This window comes from Chaetodon auriga, chromosome 18 (genome assembly GCF_051107435.1).
Source record: "Chaetodon auriga isolate fChaAug3 chromosome 18, fChaAug3.hap1, whole genome shotgun sequence".
In the NCBI taxonomy this organism is placed as follows: Eukaryota; Metazoa; Chordata; class Actinopteri; order Chaetodontiformes; family Chaetodontidae; genus Chaetodon; species Chaetodon auriga.
Genome location: NC_135091.1, coordinates 21,733,634 through 21,759,960, shown reverse-complemented (window position 1 = coordinate 21,759,960; position 26,327 = coordinate 21,733,634). Strand labels below are relative to the sequence as shown.

Sequence of the window (26,327 nt, the reverse complement as noted above, 5' to 3'; positions counted from 1 at the left end):
GCTCAATTTATACTCCAGCCAGAAAAATAATGTAAATTTTGTAGATGTTTTGGTCAATAAATAGGATTTTTCTGTTTTCCAAATCCCACAACTACTAGTGTAGTGTTAAATATACTGAAATAATAGTTGAAGACAGAAGGACAACACTGATAATGGCAGAACTTTACCAGCTGCAACATTAAAGTGATGAATACATTAAAGCATCAGTAATTAGAATCCAGTGATCCAATGAATGACTCTGAAATGGTTCTTGATTCTGCATGAGCACTTTTAATTTTTGCATTTAAGTATATCTTTACATGAATACTTGTGTACTTTTACTCGAGTAAAAATTCGAATGCAGGACTTTCACTCGTAACAGATTATTTCTACACTGTTGTCTTACATACTTTTACTTGAGTAAAAGATCTGAGCACTTCTTCCACCACTGTAAAAGTGTAAAACATGGAGTAATATAAACATAATGTAATGCTGAAATTCAGTATGTGTCTTATGTGGACACTTATATCTTTGCTGCTTTTGAGTAAATCATATAAATATGTGACAAACATGTAAAAACTTTTATATGTTTAGGTGATCTGGTTGTACAATAGGAAGTTGATGTAAATACTCGACTACATTAATGAAGCAAGAGATGGTTAATGTGATTAGATTTTGAAAGTTACCACATTACTCTTGTTTATTTAGAATCAGTGAAGCGAATTCTCATAGTAATAAAACAAGTCTATTGGATGATCACTGTGCAAATGGGAAATGTCTCTCAGCCTCTGAGGAAGCAGCATGCAGTCTGAATAATGTTGGTCTAATGAATCTTAAGACTGACAGGTCTAATAAGCTCAGACCATATAGTCTGGTCTCTGTTTTCATCCTCAAGAACAGATGTCAGGGTGGAATCTGTTCATATCGATGGAAACAATCTCTCCTATCATGTTCCTCTTTCTCCTAGTCTCCTGATGAAAGAACTGAAACAAAGCACTGAATTTCTCTTTTTGGCAGCTGCATTTGGAATTTTCTGTGGCCCAATTAGGACACTTTAATATTGATACAAAGTAGGTGATCTAATATTAGGTTGATGTTAATTGAGCAATGATTTCAATTAAACAGAGGTTATGGGCGAGGTTGCTAATCCCATAAGGTATGCAGTTAGACCAGTAGAGTGTATTAACAGAAATGTAGGATTTGGCTGTTCATACACAGGAAGTGCTTGCAGCATAAGTGACCTTGCCAGCTGCTTAGAGCCTCACAGCTACTATGGCCTTTTGAAAGGAATTTGAATAATTGCTTTGACTTTTTCATCATTCTAATTTTGTTCCTTATTTTAATAATTTATAGTATGTATTTATACACATTTATATTTGTAGCTATATGAGAATATTTACTGAACATAGAAATAGGAATATATAAAGGTTGTACTCCAGAGATTTAGTGTTGGACTTTCAAAAGGCTGGGAGACTTGTTAGAGACAAATTTAAAAAATATCTTCAAATCGAACTAATAGAGGCTGAGATCTCTCGACTTTTCGAGTTTTGAGTTTCTACCATAAGTCATTAAAAATACTGGATCTTACACTTGATAATACCAATTAGGAGCATCTTTCATTAGACACTTGCTGCCTCCTGAATGCAAACCCCACACCAAGAGTTTGCAAGTCCTTCACCCAAGATGAGATTATTTCAAACTCCTCCACACACTTTAAAATGTCACTAAATCAGTTTTGGTGGCCCAGTAATCTCCCACTTTACATCAGGGTAAATAGTGTGTATTTATTTGTTCATTTCAATTATTTCTGCTTTAATGGTTATTGGCAATTACACTTATTCCCTCACTTCCACACTCACTTCTACACTGCTGCCACTTTTCTTGAAAAACAACCAACAACTTTAAGGAATGTAAATTCACATAGAAAGACTGTAAAGAAAGAAAAGACTATATCAATAATGCAAAATAATTTAGAGAAAATGGACAATAAAGCCACAGATGAAAGGACCCTGCCAACATGGTAATAGCTGTATTTTCATATAGAATGCAGAGGAAGCAGCACACACACTAAAAAGAATTTCCCTGTGACAAAAGGGATTGATGCTCTACTAACCACTGAAGCAACACACTGTTAAACTGTGGCCTGCATCACCTGCAGTGAGGTCGCTGAGTGCATGCTGTACATCATCCTTGCAGGGCTCCATAAACTGGGCAGTGACTTTGAGCAGCATTTAATGGTAGACCACGTTGACAAATAAAATTTTACAGAAATGCATTGGCCTGAATGAACATTTATCCGAAAAGATAAAATATATGACCCCACCACCACCACCACCACCAAAAACAAAACAAAACAAAACAAAAAAAACCTCGAGATTGTTTTTGGACAGAATACACAATATTTGAGACTACCTTGGAGCCGGCCGTTGTCTCCAATTTGTGTCCGTCCTCCTCTGTCTTTCCTCCGCCCCCCTCCTTTAAAAACGAGCCTAGCAACATTCTGCCTGCTCGGATCGCTCAGACAGGCTCAGCAGCTGAACGGGCGAAACATGGCGGAGAGAGGGGGCGAGCAGCGGCGGTGCACCCTGTCCAGCGTCCAGCACCGCAGGACAACTGTTTAAGTTGTGGCAGGTCTCACCACAGTGACGGGACACTTGGCTTTGACACTACGAGAGACAAACTATGGTGGGAATGAGCGAGTGAGGAATACGAGATGAGCCGACACGCAACAGGTAAGAGACAAGTGCAGCAATGTCCGCGACCAGCGTCTTCACCCACAGAGACTGATGTGTTGGTAAACTCTGCTGATCACCTGAAAACACGCACGGTTTTCGTGGCGCCTCGTCACTTCTCAGGCTGCTGCTCATCAGCCAACTTTTGAGAGGTGGGGAGGAATTTGCTGGACCGGTTCGTCCAGCGGTCATATAGCAAGGAGTGTTAGAAATTCTTGTCGGGCGTCTTTTCAAGAAAAATAATCATTTCCCACAAACCTTCCAGACGCCCAGGAGTCGGAGCAGGAGTGTGTCCCCTCCCCGCCGCTGCCTGCTGATCATGTGCTCAACTCTGGAGCTGTGCTCTTCCCTGGTACCGTGAATCCTCACTCCTCTGCATGCTGCAGAGCTCTCACATGGACTGTATTAATGTGGCCTTTTACACTGCATTCAGGCCAGAAATGAATGGAGTGCTAATTTAGACCTATCTCAGCACTTTAGAGTTGTACTGAAGTGACAGGTGGTGGAAATGTCTCTGTATAACATATTGACAGTAATGACTTCATTTTCACTTATATGTTGGTAAGGCTGACACCAGAATGATTGGAATTAAGTGCATGTGCCATAAGTAAAGGTCCATAACTTAATATGGCTCGCCCACCATGTTCTGCCAGCACCCCTGTAGAACAGATGGGTTGAAAATCATCTGTAACTGTCATTTCTGTCTGTGCAGGTGCTTTTGATCAACATGGCTGCCCTTTGATTGTGTTCCCAGTGGACAGACAAGCCAAACTCTCTTCAGAACTCAGCAAAGCAGAAGTGGTGGACTTCATAAATTACTTTCTGTGTCTGCACAAGTACGTGGTGTGAGGCAGGCTATTGCGTGAATATGTGTGTGAGTGAGAGAGAGCACAAATGATGCATACTGATGGCTGGGTCATTCTGTGTTGACAGTAAGAAGCAGGAGAAGGAGAGTTTGGTGTCAGTGGTGGCTGATCTGAGGCATGCCTCACTCCCAACAATCAGGTTCATCGCTGAGACGCTGCTTCTGCTTGAGGTACTGTCATGGCAGACCGCACTGTGTGGTGCTGCTGTGCATACTAACCTATAGCATGTTTCCAATGATTGTTCTTAAACTAGATATCCACCACATGCAGAAAGTGACATCCAGATTTCCATGGTAATGGCCCAGAAACATGGATGGTCCTTTTGTGAGCGGTTGTAGAACTGGATACTGGACTTCAAAATTGTGCCTGTTCACTCAAATGAAAGTTGCTCAACCAGTGCATAAATCAGACATATTCTCTACCTGCACAACATCTTTCGCTGTCCTCCCTCCCTCGGTCCTTCTCCACCCTTCTTCTTCACATACATCCAATTGACTGATCCTAAGCCCTGCCTCTTTGCCATCAATGCACCAATCACAGCTTAGCACAGACTAGAACGTCAATCATCTTTCTGCTTTAATATCTGTGCAACTACATGCCTACATTCACGCGACCTGTGACAGAATATAAAGACACCTTTTAAAGATGGTTCAAATGTGTGCTTCATGGATATACCACACTGTGCTTTTGTACTTCACAGTGTTGTAAATAACGCTTTCTAAGATCACTGGACTTTTTCAGCAGTTGTTCAGTTATGTTTGAGGTAATTGTGCATTCACAAATACAGATGTAAAGGGACAATCTCCCTCTTTGTCTCTCACAAGCCTGAAGCCTGCAGGGATGTTTGTGCTGAGTGTATCACTTGAATACTGGGCTCTGATTGGACAGTTGCTTTCTTCCAATTATTACTGTACTGATGTATGACAAACGAGTTCATTTCACATGTGATGTTTTTCTCATTTAAGTCCCAGCAGCTCATTAATGCTCTGTCACAAAGAATTAGGATAATAGTGACAGCAACAATCAGCTTTTCCTCTATTTTGTTGAAGATTCTTTGACATAGTTGGGTGGAGTAGAAAACTACTACATCCCTCATGAGGGAATCAACACAAGGCAATATGTGGGAGAGAACATTTGAATTTGCTGATTGAACTTTTCTGAACTTCATGTTCTGCTACTGGGTGACTTTTGAGACTTTCATGAGAGTTTGGTCAGCACCAGCGTTCTATTTTTTAGTTCACATAATAGCATTCTGTCCAATCTCCAACTATCACTCATTTTTTTTCCAGGACCGTATAGATATTTGACACTTGTATCAACAAACAGACCAATATCATTTCAAAGTTGTTTTTTTCTTCTTTTTAATGTCTAAAGAGGTTGGTGGGCAGGGGGTTCCTCTGTATTAGACAAAACGTTTGAGAACCAACAGGAAATGCTGGAGATGAGCATTTTCACGAGAAGGCATTTCTGAATTATGAAAACCAATAATCCAAATGAACTGTCAGGTCTCTGTCATTGCACATCACTGCCTTTAAAATCCCTGTCCCTAAACTGCACTGGGTAACTGCTTACCCTGTATGCTAGCAGTGCTTAAAAGCAAAAGAGGCATGCCTACCTGTAACATTTTCACTTCAGTGATTAGCAATGCAGAACACAGAGCTCATTCTACCTGCAATGAGGGTTCACTCATTGCTGGATTTAGCCCAACTTTTTGATTTGTCATTTCCTGTGGCCATAGAAGAGCACAACTCCAACAGCAGAACTGAGTTTGAGCTGAGAAGAATGTCCCATCCCAAAGACTGTATTCATCTCTGCTGTAGAAGAAAAGAGACTAGCATTTTGTATTTTGATGGAATGTACTTTCACATTGCAAGTTAAAGTACTGCACTAGTTCAGTTCAGAAACACGTTGGCACAGAGCTTTAGCATTTAAGTGGCAGCTTGGTGTTTCTGTGGTTGGTTCTGTGTGAATTATGCATTAACAGGACTTGGAGTTGGTCCTCTCACACAGTGCAGTGACGTGCTCAACTTGTGATTTCCCTCTTGACTAGCAGAGCCCTTTCTTGCAGCATAAAGTTATGCAACATTTGTTTTATTGATTCAAAGAACTGTAGACAAAGCTAGTCTTTAAACTGTGTGTGTGTGTGTGTGTGTGTGTGTGTGTGTGTGTGTGTGTGTGTGTGTGTGTATGTCTCTCTCACACATGTGTGGCTGGTCACATGCTTGGTTATTCAATAGAAAAGCCTCAGCAGTTATGTAGGGGATGCTGCATTTTTGTGTTTAGATCAACTGTTCTCCACTCAAGAAGAACACGTATTTTAATGTTTTTTTGTGGGCTTATTGGCTGGCCTGGTGTCAACATGCATACTGATGTGTTTAGTTATTTTCATAATTACAAACTGCTGGGATAGTGAAAAACCTAACACATAATTGCCACTATCTTAATTTATGTCGTGGTCCATCTGAACTTGGTGTGGTTTTTCTCCTTTCCAAGACTGATGGATTTACTTAAAAGATGCATTCATTGATCAACAATGATTGGTAACAAGCCAACAAATGCGCAGCCACTGCCATATCGCTGGATTTACCTAGGAGCAGCGCTTGGCTGTGAGGCAGAGCAGGCAACACTCAAATGCCTTGAGGCCAGTGACCCCAGTTGGCCCCAGAAGGAAGTAAGTGGCAGTGGGGTTTTTAATTTCATGTAATGCCAGTTTGTTAAGGAAATTAACATTGTATTTAAGTGGATTGTTAACTAAGGCAGGTCCTGCATTATTAGCTAATTTTGTTGCCCTGTCTTACAGAGGGGCCCTGTGTGAAAATGCAGTACTTTCTTATTTAGTTTTCATTGTGCTTACATGGTGCATCATGACAAAAGAAACAACAAATCCACTTTTTTTCTGAACATCACAAACACTCAAAAATGACTTTTTGCAATCTGAATTTGATCCAGAAGGTTTCATTCCTGTGTGAGGAGTCAGAGGAGGGTCAGCCAGCGAAACCAGGGAAGGCCTTTAAAACGTTAAAGCCTGAAAAATGTATGGGGTGTGTGTGTGTGTGTGTGTGTGTGCGTGTGCGTGTGCGTGCGCATGCGTGCGTGCGCGCGCAGCCAGTTCGTAACTTTCATTTGGATGAACGGAGTGCCATTTTAGAAAGCAGAATCCAGTTCTCTTTTGGATTTGGAGACTTTTTAAACAGAGTCTGGGTCATGAAATGGAGATGTGGGGTTTGAAAGACTTGCATTTATCAAACAAAAAACATGCCATTGGCTGTATTATTGGAAGTTTATCTTGGATCCAGAGTTTTTGGATCTTGAGCTATTGTGTCCTCTGCTACTTTGATTTTGACCATTTTTGAATCCATCTTAGTGAGTCCCAACTTTAACAAAGAGAATGCTAAATTGCTCAAATACTCAAGTCTGATGTAGCAGCATGAACATTCCAAGTCATTTGATTCAATGTCAATAAAAAAAATACTTCGTTGGCTTCCTGTTCACCTTTCTTTCTAGCTGCACAAGCGGACTGTCCACAGTGTGTATATAATTCAGCCCAAAAAGAGGGATGCTGTCAAGCTGTTGCTGAAACTCCTGGCCCCGTCCAAGGCTAACACTGCCTCTTTAAAGGTGAATGAAAGAGCATATATTTGACCCCTGGGTTTGCTTTAGATTTAACTTCAGAAAGTAATGCTGATCTCATCTTTTTGCAGAAAGTCCTTCTGAAAGAAATCCCAGAGCTCTCCAACTACATTGACCGAAGCCAGCTAACAGCACCGTTGGGTGGCTATTTTATATACTGTCACAGGAGTTGGGTTGCCTTCATTAAGGTAATTTTTTTTTTTTTTTGGAAAATGTCATACCTCTGTCAGTAGCTCGACTCTTGATTGCCTCCATGGAAACCCTGTACGACATGGGAAATTGTTAAGTGTCTAGCATCTGAGGCTAGTTTAATCCTGAAAGTCTGGCTGAGCATAAATAGTCACTAAATTTAAGACAAGATAGGTGATAATCTATCTCATAAATGTTATTGTTGGAATCAGTTCAGCAACATAAATAGTAAATCAGTCTACAAATATGAGCAGTTGTAGAACAGTACTGTCCATTACTCAGGCCTGGCTTCCATCATTCTGGACATTGTCAGCTGGGTTGTTTAACTACCTAGAGGCCAATGTGAAAAAGCAGCAGGGATTTAAGAAGTGGGTATCTGCAGGGGTGACAAATGCTGTAGTTTGTTACTATCCTTTTTTGGGTATCTTCAAATCTCTTAAACATTGTAAATTTTAAATGAGTTACTTTTTTTTTTATAACTTAATACCAGATTAGCTGTTGTGTTGGTGATGGCTAGCTGACCAGAGGCTATGATCAGTTCACAGTTTGGTGTTATGTAGACACTAAACAGTAGTAAAATTATAGGCCCCAGTCAAAATGGCACAACGTTTGTCTTCATTGTACTGTTTACAAATTCTAAACTTTATACAAATATTATATATAGTTACCAATATTACAATTATACATTGTGTACTAAGGTTGACTGTGAACTATTTTGGAAGTACGTAATGTTAAAGTGATGTGATGTTATAATAACAGGAAGTGATTTAAAGCCAATGACATCCATATCCAGCACTGAACAACTTATGCTAAAATCTATTGTATAGAATGCAGTGGGGCTCCTGCAAGAAAACCATGTGATCAGATAGATTCATGTAGGTTCTTAATTGGCTCATGTGCACCAGTGAGCTTGTTGCATTCACCAATATCTCTTGGGTACAAATGAAATTCAGGAGTGGTCCAGACCTCTCATACAAGCCCCACTGTATTTGACTCAAGAGTTTTAGAGTTTAGATGTGTTACAGATATCAATTAAAGATAGAACAAAGTTCTTAAAGTCATCTTTTCATGGTGATATTTTTTGTGAGTGAAACTTGGAGCTGAGGGAGTAGCCTTACAGTAAATAGCAATTCATAGGCACTGACTATGTTAATGATCACATCTCCCACCTCAAAGAATTACTGTACATGAGGAAAACACATTGAAGACAAATTTGAGCAGTTAAGAGGGTTTGCTGAATTGGACCCAAACACTTGTGCATAATGGGAAAAATTTAGTGGTGTAGGGTAAAATACAAAAATGTTCTTGCATGAGGCACAGTTTACAGTTTAATGAAAGCAGTCAATTCTGCATTAGTATTCTCTATTCACTTGGGAAGATACCAGATAATTATTTAAATATAGTCATAAAAGCACAGAGATGATATTCAGCAAATGTCTACAATGAGCATCCCTCCACAAGTCAACCATTCTGACCAGATCTGTTTGTGAAACATGAAAGCAAAACCTCTGAAGCTGTCTTATGATCAGTCAGAGGGCTTAACACAAAGTAGCATTGTCCTGCTCTCTTTAGCAGCGGTAGAGAGGTGTGTGTGTGTGTGTGTGTGTGTGTGTGTGTGTGTGTGTGCATGCACGCACATGCGCAAATACAGTTATTCTGCTTACGTCTGAAGGAGCACATAACTGTTTATCTGATGTACAATGCTACAGGCAAATGATTTACTCCCAACTAAATATTGCGTCTGTGTGTGAGCGAGCTCAACTCCCTCAGTCAGGAGATGTTTTCATTTGTGAATCCATTCATGAGATCCAGCCAAGCGGCTTGCTTCTGTTGTTTGTAACCTTGGTGAAGCTTGTGCAAATGCTTCGCGTAATAAGCTGACCTTATTAGCAAGTGAATGGAACCCCTCTTCCCAATACATTATACATTCAGTCACGTTTAACTGGGGCATTTGGACATGACAGCAGTATTCATTAACCATGGCAGCTCTCTGCCTATAGCAGACCTATCTAGGACCTCCACTAGACCTACATTTAGGTTGTGGGTGTTGAGCAATTACATCAAATTCTATTGAGCATAAATCAGAGCAGACCTACAATTAGTTCATCATCAGAGTGATCATCATTTAGACTATAGAAGTGAGTATAAATCACACATTTAAAAACCCATGCTTAAAGCCAATTAAAATCAAAAAATGCCACCATTGCTAAATATGGCCTTGTTTACAACACAATAGCAAACTTAATATGAACCATCTTGGTCTTAGTGTGATGTTGGTGTTTTACATCAAATCCGTGCTGCTCTTTGCAGGAGATTGATGCATTTGTCAAGGAGTTCCTATCTGTGGTCCAACGGCTGCCCTCATGTATTTCCACCCTGCATGCTCTGTCCAAGCTGCCGCTGCCCTCCACCTTCACTGAGCTCCAACACTTCTGCTCCACCAACGAAGCCAAGTTCCAGCAGCTCAGGAGGTCAGGCTCACCGTTGTTCTTCTTCTCCTCCAATAGGGCCAGTGTTGGTTCACAGGGGTCGCTAGATCATCTTCTCTCTTGTATGATCAGTTTGCTGTTTAGTGTATTTTGAGACTTTTGTGATGAAGTAACTGTTACATGCACAGGAAAGAACATTGAATATTGAATTGGGAGCTTGACTTCTTTTGTCAAACTCAAAACACGAAGGCAGCAGAGCATTGAAGCCATGTCATTGAAATAACACTAACTTGCGAGTTTACAAAGAAACTTTGATCACCGCTGTGGCTCCTGGAATTTAATGAAATAAAAGTGTTTTCCACACCAGTAACAAGTACACCGCCAGTGTAGGTTACATAACCAAGACACAAAACACTAAATGGTCTCATGGTATTCTGTTTTCCCCATCGTCAAACTAATCTGTATTAATACTTATATGTATGTTTTGGTTTGCAGTGAGTTGGGCCTAGACGAGCTGCTGAGGCATTGTGAGAATGTGGTGGAGAACCTACGTTACCCTGAGAAGGAGCCGTGCTACCAGGCGATGGCTGGCACTGCCCTCTTCAGTCACACTGCCTTCGACATGCTCCAGAACCACAGCAGGTACTGCAGACAGCCAGCTCCCCCAGTGCCCAATCCAAAGAAACACTCCTGCTCTCAAATGCCTTTATCTTAATCCCCTGTAATAACCATTCCCATGCATACCATTCAGCAATGTGGCAATGCTCTTGTGTTGCACAACAGTTAAGAACAATGCCAGCGTACTTTGTGTGCATATCTTGTAGTAAGGGGTTTTAAAAAATGTACACAATTATAACTGACCATTTCTGAAACTCTTCAAATTGACCGTTTTGTTTATTGAATGTGAACTTTATGGCCCCAAATTGCCTTGCTCTTGGATTGTCCATGTGTAAAGGTAGAAAAGCATGAAGACAGTTGCAATGTCAAAATTCAAGACCGTCACATACCTAATCTATTTAACAGCTGTGGGATACATCTGTGCATTTAATATAAGCCAGTTTGAGTAAAGATTAATCCATTCATTTTGCTATTATAAGGTGTTTTGGGATAAAGAAACCACTAAATGGTGTACAGTATACTGTAATAAATATAAGCTGATTGATGCCAGCTGTTAAAGGTCTTTTTCGTATTTTACAGGATAACTGCAGCTGTGGAAAAGGTGGAGCTGCTGTGGCACCAAGCCTTTTCTAAGGCTCACCTCCAGCTGCAGGTGTTTCAGCTGCGAGAGGATTCACTGCAGGTGAGTCATTAGACAGCTGTTCAGATCTGACACTGCTTTCTAACCTAACCTGCATTTGACCATTTGGGGCTCGTGCAAAACCTGTCAATGAAACTTTAGTGTGGACTAAACAACAAGACCAAGACCACTAAAGAAGTGGGGTCTGCTTCCAAGCGGACTCTATGTTTTTATAAAGCCAAACCTAGCTAAAAGGCAACAGTTTATTGTCTTGGTCCAGACAAAATCAACTAGAGTACAGGTGTTAAAGTGCTTTGCATTGCAACAGCTGCACTGCATTAGTGTTTATTTTAATTAAAGATTGTATTGTAATCTTGTAACATTGTTGCAGTTTGCTGGTGCGTTTAATCATTTCCAAGGATTTTAATAGTTCAGTCCTTCCCTTTTTAAAATTAAATGTCTGAGTACTTTTATATCAACATGACTAGCCACGGTTAACATGGCATCTCTGAACTGAATGTGTTTACTTCTGCTTCCAGATCACAGAACAAATCAAAACTCTTCTTCAAGAGAAACTCCAGTCTTACAAAATTGAGATAGCCAAGGATGCTGCAAAGGCAGTGATGTTGGTGTCTGAATTTAAGGCATCCATTCACACTCCTGCTATGGTAAATTATTTAGTTGATGTTTTCTGATCCTTTACTTTGTGTAACATGTAGCCTGTTATGTTCTTAAGAAAGTGTCTTTTCCTGATGACACTGGATGTTGAATATCAGTCATATGTCCACTCTCATACATACTTGTTTCCTATCAGCAGTGATAATCATATCAGTGTAGCTAATGTACAGTATAATAATGTAGTCGTAGTATATTGCAATATAGTCATATTCTGTGTGATTGCAGTTTTTGATAAGTACTCTTGCTCACCTGTCTCTTCACATTCCAAAAACTGGTCACCTCCCAGGCACTTGTTCGCTGTGCTGAAGATGTGATCCACACGTTAGCAGAGATCCTGCCCTTTGATGGTCAGACCAGGGAGCATTGGGCTCTGGATCTGGAGAGGCTTAAGGAGAAACTCCACTCTGCTGTGCTCTTCATTCTCCAAACCCTCAGAGCAGTTTCCAACTACCATCATCACTACAACAAGGCAAGTTCTCAGCATTTGAGAAAGCTTGGAAGTCATCATGCTCAGTGCTTGTTGCTGTGGTGTTCAGTTACAGTGTAGAAATCATCGAACCCATTTCATTCATCATTTTGAAGTATGTAGTCAAATTTGTTTACTAAATTTTCCTCCCTTTTTCTTAGCTGTTGCTCAGAAAAAACTTTTTTTTTTTCCAGAAAACAATTTCAATTCAGTTCAATTCAATATTCCTTTATTTGTCCCGTGAGGGGAAATTCCAGATTACAGCAGAATCAGTAGAGCAGATTAATATAAGAAGTGCATGCAAATGAGAAACAACATCAGTATATATACAAAAGAGTGATAATTTTAAATAAATATAAAAAGAAAGAAATTGTAAAAAATTGTAAGAAATTGTAGATAGTATTTACAGACTTGTGTAGATGTTTTTGTTGCACAGACTATTGCAATTTCATTTATGAATTGGAATTGTGATAATGTGTGATGTGTTATTTGAGTTGCAGTTTAAGTTGAAGCATTTAAAGCATTTGAAGTGTAAGCACTGAGAAGAGTTATGGTGTCTGTTGGAGTGAAAGCATTTGAAATTTTTTGTCAAGTTTAATCCCTGAAGGCAACTCAACAGTCAGGGTGCTGAATGTGTTGCAGCCACCCCCCACCCCCAGGTGGCTGAAATGTATTACTCACACTCCACTACTCTTGGTCCCTGTCAAACACAAAATATATTTTCACTATGGTGAGCTTTCCAGATGCTTTCGTATGATATTTTGTAGGGTTGTGGCAGAAAGATTTGGACCAGATTCATACAGTTTCAAGCATGAACTTCTGGAAATGTGGTTTTAATGTGAGTGAAGGTTATGTGCTGTTACTGGTGGCACTGTTTTTCAATACATTGACTCCTAATTGTTAATTAGATACAGTTTATTTTTCTTCATATCATTCATTGCTATTGCACCATTGATTTTGGCCGCGGTGCCCCAATGCATTTGTATTTATCAAAAGCCAAAGTGGCCTTGCCCTGAAAATGGCATAATTTCAGGCCTGTATGTGTCTTTTGCACAAAAATGTAAACATAATGCTGTGGTTTTTTGGCACAGTTATAAATGCATTGCATGCATAAATTGATCTGTCAAGAAAATCACATCAAAAAATGCTGAGTAAATCTGGTAACACAACAGGTACAGCAGCCTCTCACAAAATTTTAAATTGACTACTTCATCAATTTCCATGATTTGTTTTTATTGTTATTAATGATAAATGAACATTAATCTGGTGAGATCGGATATATGTCCTCTGGCTACAGGGCTTGGTGTCAGATGTAATGATGTCTCCCCTCTTGAAAACGAACGACTGTAAACCATTTGTTTCAAGAATAGTAGAACTGGATTTGAATGCATGACCCAGTACTGAATACATCCTGAAACTTTTTACTGTTTTCTTTTAGGCCAGCAGCTGGTACAGTGTGGTCCTCTGTGAGAACTTGCTCCAAGAGCTGCTGTCGGGTGTTAATGCAGACGCTGCTCCCATACAGAGGCATAGGAGGACTTGGGGGATAGTTCCTGCATGGAGGCACAAAATATCCACTTTCCTGCTGAAGAATCCCTCTCCAGATATGGAGGAGCTGGTTCATCTGGCTCATCTGTCTACTGTCATCCCAGATGATGAGCTCCAACAGGCGGGCAAGCAAATATCTCACCGGTGAGACGGCATTGAGATGCATGACCTATTTATTTGTCTTCTTACATTAGTTTCTTACAGATATGTGAAATATTGGTGCATTTGATGGCTGCATTATTTTAAAATCAAACAACGTCTTTAATGACTCTTTTAATAAATCTGGCCCTGGCTGTTAACTTCTCATATATGGCGACCTTGTAAAGTGGTTGAAAGCTTTGCAAATCGCTTCTGGTTTTTGATACAGATAGTGTTTACTCCATCATCTGCGTCAAGAGTTGACATGGAACAATTTGACTGAGCAGAAATCGTGTCAATGAATTCCTATCCAGACTGTGAGATAAAAAAAATAGTACATGGTCAATTATTATTATTATTTTTTTAATTCAACTCTTAGGTGCATGACCCTGAGGAAGCTCCTGATTTCTTCAGGACCTGTGGCTGTCAGTCACCTGCAGCTGGCCTTACAGTGGCAATATGAATTTTTGCGGAGGAGCCATGTGAAACATTCCTGTTCTGACGGTCCTACAAACAGAACAACTAAGGATGTTCAAGACCTTGTTAAATGTGAAAGTGGTCTGGAAGCGGCCCATCTTCTTGGAACATCTCCTTCAACTGCAGTTCCTGGGGTGGTGTCAGCTGAGGGCAAACATCCCTCGCTCAGCTCCTTCGACTCAGGCTTCGATGGAGCTGGAAGCAGCCAGGTGGACGCTTGGGCAGGGAGGGACGGAGTGGGAGGTCTGTCTAGATTAGCTGGGACCAGAGACTCTATGAGACCTGTCTTGAGCCAGCCTGAAATCCACACTGAGAATATCTCCAGTGTGTCAGAATCTAAAGTTCTCGAAGAGGAGTTTGACTTTGGCTCTGTGGGAAACTCCTCCAGGCCTAGCATCCAGATCATCCCTAAAGTAACCATGGAGTTCCTCAACTTTGAGATCAAAGTGAAGCGCTCAGCAGCATTACCCAGTAATCCTTGGCTTAGCTTGCCAGTAGACAATCTGGAAAACTCGTACATGGTTACCATTACACAGAACCCAACACAGCAAAAGAGAGACCTACAATGCCATGATCCCTCAGACCCCTGCACTAGTGCCGACCAGGCCAACAGGTCTCAAGATCACCCCACACAGACAGTGGTGTCAAGCAGCACACAGTCCAGAGGGCCACAGAGCAGGGACTGGAAACTACATTCACAAAGCAGTTTGGAGGATCCTGAATTCAGTCCCATTCGCAACATCCTCTCCAGCACTATTACAGATGAAAGAGACAAGTCCATCTGCACCACAGAGGGGATTCCCACTCTTCTCTGGGATTCTTATGACCTCCATGACCACAATCAGGATTCTGTTGATGGGTAATGCATTTGTTTCAGAATTTGAGTTTTGGGTTTGCAAAAAATTAAGCACAAATGAATTTTAATGTAACCCATGTACATTGAAAGATGCTCTGTTTATTCGTGGTTCTGCCCTGTCTCTCCTCAGTGTTGAGTCTGTTATCATTAAGGTAGTTGCATTTTACATGTTTTGAAACAGCCTCAGCGTTATCCAAAAATTCTCCATCTGTGATGCTGAAACCAAAATGTTTCCACACATTCCCGCCCAAGTGGTTTGGCATGATTTACAAACTTAGTTTACTGAGGGGGCCCATGGATCAGACAGAGAGTGTGTCAGTGCAGGCCATGCCTAGTTCTTCAGTAAGGGGGTGTTCCTAAAATTCACAGAGACGTTGAATTTGGTCGTGGTGGTGCAATGTTGAAAGCACAGTGGAAATTTACTAAAACTGCAGGTTTTATTGTCATGCACAGTCATTTGTACTTTACTGGAACTACTATTATGCAAAGATAATAACTACAAAGAGTTGAAAGCATCTGAAAGCTGAGATGTGGCTGTTAGTTCTCATTGGAACTGACTGCAGTCAACAGCACTTAGACATTACAGGGAGTTATTTGTTGAATGTGGATGTCACAAGGCTTGTAGATTAGCTAAAACAAATTATCACGTTTTTTTTTGTTTGTTTGTTTTCTTATCCAGCTTGATTGATATCTCTATGAAGGACTGGGATGTGAAGGAGCAGGAAGGTTTGAGGGAGGTGGAGAAGATCCTGGAGAGAGCTGATGAAATACTGGAGGTAAGAAATGGCCTGTTCAGGTAAAGGGGTGGATGATTACAGCCTGTGTAGGGCTGGAACTAGTGATAATTTTCAGTGTAGGAGTCTATAAATTGTCAAATGTAACGTCAGATGTCCATCACAAGTTACAAGATTTCTTACTTGAGAATTCATTGTCTTGCTCTACAGAAAGAAGAGAATGTTCTGGCTCAGGAGGCTGTGCTGGATGCTCTGCTGAGGTCTGAGGACCGGCACAGTCAGTGGCCGCTGTGGGACAGTGAGGACCAGCTCAGTGTGGTACGTTAAGCAAACTGTAAATCAAATCAATAATGTAAATGATCATGTTAGGCTCTTCATGAAACAGCAGATTCCGTAATGCCTTAATGTTTATGTTAGCTTGCCTTTGCCTTGATTTTGCGGTTTGTCTCAGGTGTGGGACTGTAGATAAATGTAGCCCATAAATGTGTTACTTTCCTTCCAACAACTGGAAAACATGGCTAACATTACTGGCAGAGATATGGCACACAGTGCAGCAGCAAAATTCTCTTCTGAAACTGATTTTTTTTGGGTGACCAATCAGGGTCATACAATGTATGCAGGTAGTTCAACCGAACTTTGATTTTAAACAGTAACGTTTGTCCATTTCACATTAATGCTTAGTGTTTTTTTGTTTTTTTTTTTGCTGGCAAAAATGATGCTCTATTTCTTAAAGCTCCTGAATGTTGTTTTTTTTATTGCTGGTAGCCAAAATGATTTAATTAAAAAAAAACAAAACAAGTGTTATTGCTGAAAGAAGTACACAGCCATGCGGCACAGTATGTTTGCATTTCGCTCAAGATGTTATTTCTACATGTGCAACACCTGTTTTCAACACTGTGTACTCACAGTTGCTTTGTTTGAGGACTTTGTTTAAAGGCATACTATGCAGGATTTGTCGTCACCATTCAAAGCTGGTCCCTCCTCCCTGGCTCCATAAAGTGAATCAAGAGAGGGAGCAGCATTGGCGATGACAAAATAAAGCGTTATTTTCTGATTGTTTCCTCTGTGGTCACAATCTAAAAGACAAATACATCCACAGCTGACAATCATTGAAACGCCTGCTTCATCCTGTCAGCTTTTTCCTCTCTATGTCTGTGTCTGAATAGCTCAGCCCCCTGGACACAGACCTGCAGCTCTTTATGCATCCATGACACTGACAGAGAGCAGAGGAGAGAGACAAAGACAGTGATGTAACCTGGTTGCACGGAAAATCCTGTATATAGTATACCTTAAGACTTGTTAGATATGAGTTGATGGTATGGTACTCTGCTCTGCCAGATACTCTGGACAGAAACCAGCAGGAGTCCCATTGTAAAAATTGTTTCATTTGTGTCCTTGTGCAACTTCTGCTCGTGTCAAATGTCTGCCTTCACTGAACTACAGTTTATTCACCCAGTGTAAACTTGCAGTGTTTGTTCAGTATGCTTTCTCTGCTTATTCTCATTTTTAAAGATGTCATCCAGTGAGCTGGCTGAGGCTGGTGTTCTTGGCCTCGAGGACTACCTTGTTCCTGTAGAATCTCACAATCTCAGTGAGCCCAGATTAAGTGCATCGCCAAGTGAAACTAAGGCTTGTGACGATGATGGGGACTGCACTCAAGCTGCCACAGGAGCAGATACAGTTGTATTTCCCAGCCAGCCGGACCTGCTGACGGAGCTAAGAAAAGTCCACATCCTAGATGAGCTGATCATGGAGGAACACCTCAAGATCCACAAGCTACAGAGCCACAAAGAAGAGCCAAATGAGGAACTCTATGGGAGCAAAAATTTGGATACAAACGGGCTGTCAAGTATTAGCAAAGAGAGGGAGGCATTTCGGCTACAACTGGAAAGGGAGAAAAGGGAGGTGGATAAGCTTGAGAGGAGTTTGCACAAAGAGTGTAAAAAGAAGAAGCAGAAGGACGGAGCTAGAAAGGTTGTAAAATGTTCTATAATGGAGAAAGCTGGAAGTGAGAATAAGGAGGACCGAGCGCTCTGTGATGAGCTTTTATCGGGTAGCTGTAGAAAATCACACAGAACACATTCAGCATATTTCATCCACAATGATTCACAGGTTCAGGACACCTGTAAAACTGAGCATATTCAGGCAGTTTTAGGTCCTGATGTTGTCCGAGAGGCTACGCCACAAGATTTGGTTCAGCTTCCAGATTCCCAATATCAAGATCATTGCTCTGAAGCTGAGCCATCAGTATTTAATAGAACTACCTTAATTAGTACCTCTGATTTGAAGCAATCTCCTGAAGAGGTGGAAATCCAACCTCAGGCATGTGTCTATGGTAAAGAGTTTGACAGTTCTGCTGAAAATCCTACCATATGCAAACCAGAAGCTTCTCTAACCCCTGAGACAAGGCCAGATGATGGAGCGTTTGACCCAGGTGGAAAATCACACCTTGCTCCTGTGCCTAAGCCAAGAAATACTTCGCTGCCTGTGAATTACAACCCTGCAGCACAGGAAACTCCTCATTCCACAGAACTGCAGATTCCAGATCTGTCCTCAGATGCTCAAGATCCCGGTATTGTGGAATTTGGTCTACAAGATGAGCCACTTGATCAGCTGTCAGAGACTGTGACCTCAGCCATCAGTCACAACTTGGTCCTAAATGCCAACGTGAAGGAACACAGCAACAACAATAATAATAACTTTGCGTCCCCAGACAAATGTGATGTGTCATTAGACCACTTGTCTGAAATAGCAACTAAAGATGAAGAGGATCCTTCAGTGGTACCTGCATGTTTGTCACAGACAGATTTACACTCAGCAGAGAAAATCCAGACTTTACCTCCTGGAGATGAGTGCCCATATCAACCGTCAGCCCCCCAGCTGCCTCCTGACCAGCCTCTGGAGTTTGAGCCCAGTGGAGGACATGAGCAGAATGAACACATGGCTGATGGTGTTCAGAGCTCTGAGGTCATGAGGGTGTCAAGTTCTATGTCACCTGGGATTCAGGCCCAGCTCAGCATCAACATGAGAGAGGTACACACTCTGGCCACTTTTCAAGTTGTGTTCTTTGAGTCTTTCAATTGAGAGCCTTCAAGTAGACCTTTCAATGTATCTTACATTCAAAAAATGAAACTTGAGCTCAGTTACTTGAGCTCTAATGGTAAGTTAGTAGTACACAAAAGCTTTCTTTAAGATATTTTGAAATATGCTTATTCACTTTCCTTCTTAGACTGAGAGAAAATTAAGATCAATCTCACGTTTGTCTGTCAAGTGCAGTCAGAACTTCAGTAGCTTAACATAAAGACTGGAAGCACAGGAAAACGGCTAACCCTGCTCTGTCCAAACTTCAAATACACCAGCCAGCACCTCTAAAGTGCACTAATTACCACGTTGTTGTATCTCATTTGTTTAACCCATAAACAAACAGACATGTAGCTAAGTTTTAGGGGGAGATATGTGCTGGACCTTTCTGACATTTCTGTAAAAAAGTTGGAGACACTGCACCTGACTGTTGTTTGTAAAAGGATGGTGGGCATATCCAGCATTGTTTTTCCTAATGTGATTGCAGATGACAGATTTCAAGACCCCCATAGTACTGGATACGGGGTCTGGTTTGATGAAAGCAGGATTTGTAGATCAAGACCTCCCAAACATTATATTCCCAACAATTATTGGGATGCCAAAATACGAGGTAAGGACTCATACTTAATGTGTTACCTCTTGTTCTCTACAGAACAGCATTCTAATTGTAATGTATATTTGCTTCTTGCAAGTTTTTCTGATTAGAAGTCCCATCTCTTGTCTTTGCAGGAAATAATGAATGGTGACCTTGAAAGGGAGGTCTACATTGGACATGAAGCTCAGCACATGAGAGGGGTCCTGGCTCTGAAGCATCCCATAAAGAACGGGATCATTCGGAACTGGGATGAAATGGAAAAGGTTAGTAGGAACAAATACATCTGATATGATGTGGTGCCGCTTGGTTTTGCTCCTGGAATTGCTGAAAGTCTATGAAAAAGAATGCTAGTTGTTTTTTGTTTTGTTCTTTCCCCCAAGGTGCCAGGGAAAGTCTCAGAAATCACACATTTACCACATAGCAAATGTTTTGAGGTGTCTTATTTTCTTCACCATCCATTACACTTCTTTTAGATGCTTAAACATTCCTGGCACATACTGTGTGGTCATGGATTCTTCAGTCTGTAAGGTCATTCTTTCAGACCTTTCTTGCTACTCTAAATTTTCAGAAAATGTTGTTGTTGCATTCACCTATTTATTTAGCAGCACATGGTGAGGACAGGGCCAAAGTTTCCTTCCTTGTGGTCACTGCGTCCAGCTTGATTAACTTTACAAATGCACTGTTGTGATTTTAGATTTGGCATCACACGTTCCAGCAGCTGTGTGTGGATCCAGAGGATCACCCTGTTCTGCTTACTGAGGCGGCCATGAACCCCTCGGAGAACCGCCAGCGCATGGTGGAGACGATGTTTGAGTGTTTCAATGTTCCCTTCACCTATGTGGCCATGCAGGCAGTGCTAGCGCTTTACGCAACAGGGAGATCCACTGGTAATTTGATCAATTATTGTGTCTTTATAGGAATTTTACTTATGTATTGTGGTGACTAGATACTCATGGATGAATACTTAATTAATAAGTCAAAAATTGGAAAAGTGTTATTTCATTGTAAGAACTTAATAGCAGTTTCTAATGTCTTGGACTTCTACTTGTCTCATCTAGGGATTTGAAACTGCTGTATGATAGCCATGTTTTCCTTCTTAGATCAAAAAGAAAATGTATTAATTGCCTTTTCTGCTTTTTTTGTTGAAGGTGTGGTGTTTGACTCTGGAGATGGAGTGAGCCACAGCGTACCTGTATTTGAGGGATACTGTCTACCTCATGCAGTGCAGCGCTTCCCTCTGGCTGGTGTAGATGTTACTATGCATCTTACAAAGGTATTCACTACCTTTTTATATCTCCACACTGGTAACAACCATAGCACGATAGAAGGAGGGACATACAGTAAATTGTTTATTAAAGGTTCACATCTGACTTTCATTCAAGGTCAGAGGTCTGGAATGATTGGCGATATCAATACAAATAGAAAATTATTTTCAAAAGACAAAACATTACATTTTGTAACGTATTGTGACCTATTTGTGTCACATAGTATGGCAGGGGCCCTCAACTACATGTTGAAGGGACAGAATATTTCTAAACAGACACTGTGGGGGTCAGACTTTTAAATAAAAAAAAAAAACAAAACAAAACAAAACTATATATATATATATATATATATATATATAAAATTTAGTAAGGAGTATATATATATATATACACACACACTCCTTACTAAATTAATTATTAATTTAGTGTGTGTGTGTGTGTGTGTGTGTGTGTATATACACATATATATATATATATATATACACACACATATACATATATATATACACACACGTATATGTATGTATACATATACATGTGTATGTGTGTGCGTGTATATATATATATGTGTGTGTGTGTACACACACACACACACATATATATATATATACACACACACACACATATACATACATACATACATACATACATATATATACACACACACACACACACACACATACATATATATACATACATACACGTGTATATATATGTGTGTATATATATATACACGTATATATATATGTGTGTGTGTGTGTGTGTATATACTGTATATATATATTAGGCCTAATTAGCCTGCTATTGTTCAATACTTCACTTCCTTACTAAATTAATTTATTTTTATGAGCCTATACCAGTGTGAAGAGATGCCTACAAATCATCAAAAATCCATAATGATAAATAGGTGGTGAACTAGAAAATGCTCACAGACCTCCACCAAGGAAGCAATCAGTGCTCTATACAAAAAACACTGTTCAACTTATCTCCACTAAAAACTCCTCCTCAGGATCCCAGGAAGCAAACAAAAATACTCAGTTTAAGACTTAATACGTCAGTTGGCCAAAATAAACCCAGATGACACCTGTAGTGTCTAATATAAAAGCTTAATGGTTCTCCGACATCCCCAGACAGTGCACTGCCGTCAGCTCCAGGGAGTGGCCAGCCTGGCAGCTCAGCAGCTTGATGGTGGGTCCACAGAGTAGAAAGGATGGAGTTTGAGAATAATCCAATTTTGGAGAAAGGGTGAACTATAAATTACACACTTTTTGGCTTGTTGCTAGGCGTTAGCAAGCCGACTGATGATCAGTCTCAGGGTTGATTGAACTTCTTCCATTGTTGAGTAACATTAGATGCGCACATTCTGAATTCATTACATTTCTTGTGTGGTTTTGGTGTTTTAGTACATTAATTCTGACCTAACCTTTTAAAACACCAAAGCGGTCCACCAATTGAGGCAGCGATAGACCAGCAATTCCCATATTCCTGAAGGTAAAATTACTGTTTTTTGTCAAGGAGTCTGGTGGCTTTCAACTGTGATTTAGAAGTTTTTAAAATTGTTGAATTACCTTTTTAAGGCTTCAACTGTAATGCATGTTTATAATCCATCAGTGATGCAGCCATTAGAGAGCAGCTGTCCGTCCTTCATGTCATTACTTTCCAGCTCACCCCTATTCTCCTGCAGTGCCACTCTCCCTTTGTGGACCAGGTGCCAGTACTGTGCAAGTATTTCTGTAAAGACATGTATGAATTCAGTCATTATAGATACACTATTGAACATTGACAGTGGTGTCTGTTCTTTATTGGTGTCCACATTACAGACCAAAGTCCTGTAAGTTAACCTGTAGGTTAGTGTCCTGTGTCTTCAGTCCCTAAATTGACCATTTTGCTTATGCCTGTGCTTAAAGCTTCTGCAGGAACAAGGAGTGTGCATGCGCACCACAGCAGAGATGGAAATAGTGAGGGAGATGAAGGAGAAGTGCTGCTATGTGGCTCTCAACTACGAGGCTGAGCTGAGTCCGGGGGGGTCTTCCTGCAGAGAGATGCATTACACTATGCCAGACGGACAGATTGTCACTTTCAGCACAGAGAGGTTCAGGTAACTGTCTGCACGTCATGTCCTGTTTAAATGGACGCTAAACCCACTCAATGGGGTCTGTAAATGGAAATTTAAGAACTTTAAATTTTGTCATGTTTCTATAATAAGTCTCAGTAGCTGTTGGGTTATGGTGGGAAATGACTAGCTAAATGTTAAACAATACCAAACAAAAAGAAATCACATCTGAGCTCATGTCGATAATTTGTACAGAAAGAGAAATGTGTGGGGATTTAAAAAAAGAAAAGGAACTCCTAAAAATTGTTGTTTTGAGCCACATCAGTTAGTCCTCCACTTTGGTCCAGACTGAAATATCTCAACAGCTTTTTGTTGGATTACCATGAAAAGAGATATCTAGGACCCCCACAGGATGAATTCCCTGACTTTTCCTTGAGTGAGTTTGACATTTTGGTTGTAAGTGAAATATATCAACAATCAGTTCGGGCCCAGTAATTTAGGGCTAAACTAGGGTTTAATCAGTGGTGTCAGCCTGGCTTTAGTCCTGAACAATGTGAAAGGCCAACATCATATGTAGAGTACCAGAGAGTCCCACAGCTGCTGCACACATGTCAGACTGTTAAGACAGACCAGCTGCCTCTTTTTAGAGACAGACAGGGCAACTACCTCTTATGACAGACTACTCAAATAGGTCTACCACTCACCCCCTCTTTCATGCAGGGCCCCTGAGATTCTCTTTAAACCAGAGCTGATTGGACGGGACCATTATGGGATGCACGAGAGCATCTTCAAGTCAATCCTCAGCTCAGACATTGACCTGCGGCGCTGCTTTCTGGGAAACATTGTACTTTCAGGTAACAGTTGTTTTTTGTTAAGGTGTTACACAATAGTCTGATGGTGCGGAGATGCTCCAGCTGTACCAGTAAATCAAAAGCAGAGCTTGCCATGCTCTATACTTTGATTTTGGATTTCATTTGGTCTCAGTTAATTTGATGAGGTTTTTTTTTAAATCTCTTGCTGAAGGTGGGAACACTTTGCTGGCTGGCCTGCCCGAGCGACTCCAGGCTGAATTGAAAGGTCTGGTTCCCACCCTCATGGGGGAGAGTGTTCGCATCACCAGCCCAAAGGACAGAGACTTCTCAGTGTGGAGTGGAGGAGCAGTGCTGGCCAACCTGCCCAGCTTCAGCTCTGCATGGATCAGTCATGAAGAATATGAAGAGTATGGACCACAGATTGTCTTCAGGAAGTGCTTCTGAGATGACTACTGTAAGGTGTGCACACAAGACTCAAGAATTATTTTTATTTTACTAAGTGCAATATACCTAGAGCTTTAATAATGTGCCATGGATTGGTCCTTGTTCAATGCTTCTCTTTTGTCTTTGTCTTTTTATGTATTGGTGAGTTTTTTTGTCGATCCTGACTTGTGAGCTCTTACTTGACACCAGTGGGTTGCTGTTGACCTGCTGCTTGCTTGATGCCTTCTCCAGTGAGACCCACCTACATGGCAAGGATGAAATTTCTCCTAAAATTCCTATCTATCAATGTTTTTGTCCTTCAATAACCTTTAACTGTGTCTTAAGTTTCCCATTTTAGGAATGTATTTCTGTGTTTAAATTTAAGTGCAAATATATTAATATTTTGGTTAAGGGACTATAATTGAAGCTGGCCTTCAACTGATGCCTGCCAACTTTATTTCCAGAATAAGCAGTTGAGGGACATAATGAAAACTCAATGTGCTGACTATGTATTAATCTTAAATTAAACAGTGTGTATTTATGTAAAAGTTAAAGTAAACAGCATTAAATGATCTTTATGATGAATTATTTAGGCCCCTGTATGGAAAGAAAATTGTTCTCATAGCGTGATTTAGTTCTCACAAATGTATGTCTTCATGTAATATTCCATCTTTTCCTCCTCAGAGTATTACAAGTTTTTCATAATATTTTGACACTTGTAATGTGACTTTTTCCCCTCACAGTTACAACTTTCTGTTGCAATATTATGACTTTTTTTTTTTTTTTAAATATTATATTTTTCCCGTTGTCTTTTCCCCCTTAGCAGTGGCCCTAATACTCAAGTCAATCAAATATGGTGACTCCCAAATTAAAGTAAAACATTATTATACATGACTGTTTGCAGTTGCTGCAATAATACGAACTGAAGAGGAGAAATGTCTAGTCTATATTCACCAAATCAGTTAGCTGAGTCTCGCTGATGGTTATTTTCTCACATGTTGATTCTCCACCTGAGTTGACCTTTGATCAGTGAATGATATTCTGTAGTTTGGTCATAATGAAGTGCAAGTCCATGGTTGGTGAAGATGTGAAGTACAGCATTGGCCTATTATTGCCTATGTCTGTTGAATGAGCAGATATTAATTGCTACTGCTGCAGGTACAGTGTCAAATTGAAATTCTCTTAAATATTTTTCTTTTTGAGTGTAGTGTTTTTTCCATAAATGTTCTTTTTTTCCCTAAAATACCTTCTGATTTGAGAAAAGTGGTTATATGGATTTCTTTTTAACACTTACACTGTAGTGTTGTAGTAGTGATTTTCTATGAAAGGTGTGCCAGTGGTGTCAAAACAGCTGTATTTAGTTCATTACCATGAATTCTGACAAGCCCTTTGTCAACCATTTATACTTTGTATACTTTTTGAAAGTTACCTCCTTTGAATGAAGTTGTTTTGTTGCATGTAATTTAGTTGTACGATTTTGCATGGACTGCTTTTTGCATGTTTTTTTTTTTGTTGTAAACTCTCTCCAAAGGCATGGGGTTGTCATGTGACCTAAAGCTCAGCTCTTCAGTGGAAATCACCATCAAATGTGACTGTGGGAACTCCGTTCTGAGCCCTATGAAGGACAGAAGTGAACGGCTTAGTTTGCCTTGTTTGCTGGGTATAGTTTGAAGCTAATGGGCCATTTTTTCTTGGTCTCTCCTCCTTCAAATGTACTGTAACTGTATTGAGTTTCACCATTTTCCACCCAACCAACAAATTTTATGTGTTTGTTTTTATAATAAATATTCTAATCATGCTCTTGTGTTGTTCCTTTTTCTTCAGCAGTCACAGATGTCATTAAACATAGGTGGGATTAAAACTCAGACAGTTCTTGAGTATTTTCCACTGTTGAAGTAAATGCCGTCCTGCCTAAGCAGGAAACAAATGGGAAATAGTCAGATGGAATTTTTGCTTGTCCTGCCAATGTCCACAATTAATGTAGTACGTTATATAAGACTCTTCTTGAAATGCCTTATTATTAATGTGGTCTTTATTTGAATTGTACAGCATATGTAATCCACCTTCCTTTTGGACCAACGGAAACCTATTGATAAGCGTTACCTGCAGCGCACTCTAGTGGACACCGGCACGTAATAC

At 40.4% G+C, this 26,327-nt stretch overlaps 1 protein-coding gene across 1 annotated transcript; it reads left to right on the top strand.

The window, feature by feature from the left end:
* Positions 1-2,522: 2,522 nt before the first annotated feature.
* Positions 2,523-25,986, top strand: LOC143336721 (uncharacterized). The gene is made up of 23 exons (XM_076757010.1): positions 2,523-2,711; positions 2,977-3,063; positions 3,424-3,547; positions 3,645-3,747; positions 7,082-7,195; positions 7,279-7,395; positions 9,707-9,867; positions 10,321-10,467; positions 11,023-11,125; positions 11,602-11,730; positions 12,027-12,209; positions 13,645-13,898; positions 14,272-15,228; positions 15,905-16,001; positions 16,170-16,277; positions 17,472-18,992; positions 19,528-19,650; positions 19,770-19,898; positions 20,330-20,522; positions 20,784-20,908; positions 22,808-22,998; positions 23,674-23,807; positions 23,977-25,986. The coding sequence occupies exons 1-23, from the start codon at positions 2,693-2,695 to the stop codon at positions 24,207-24,209; spliced, it is 5,352 nt and encodes a 1,783-aa protein (XP_076613125.1). The 5' UTR covers positions 2,523-2,692; the 3' UTR covers positions 24,210-25,986.
* Positions 25,987-26,327: the final 341 nt, after the last annotated feature.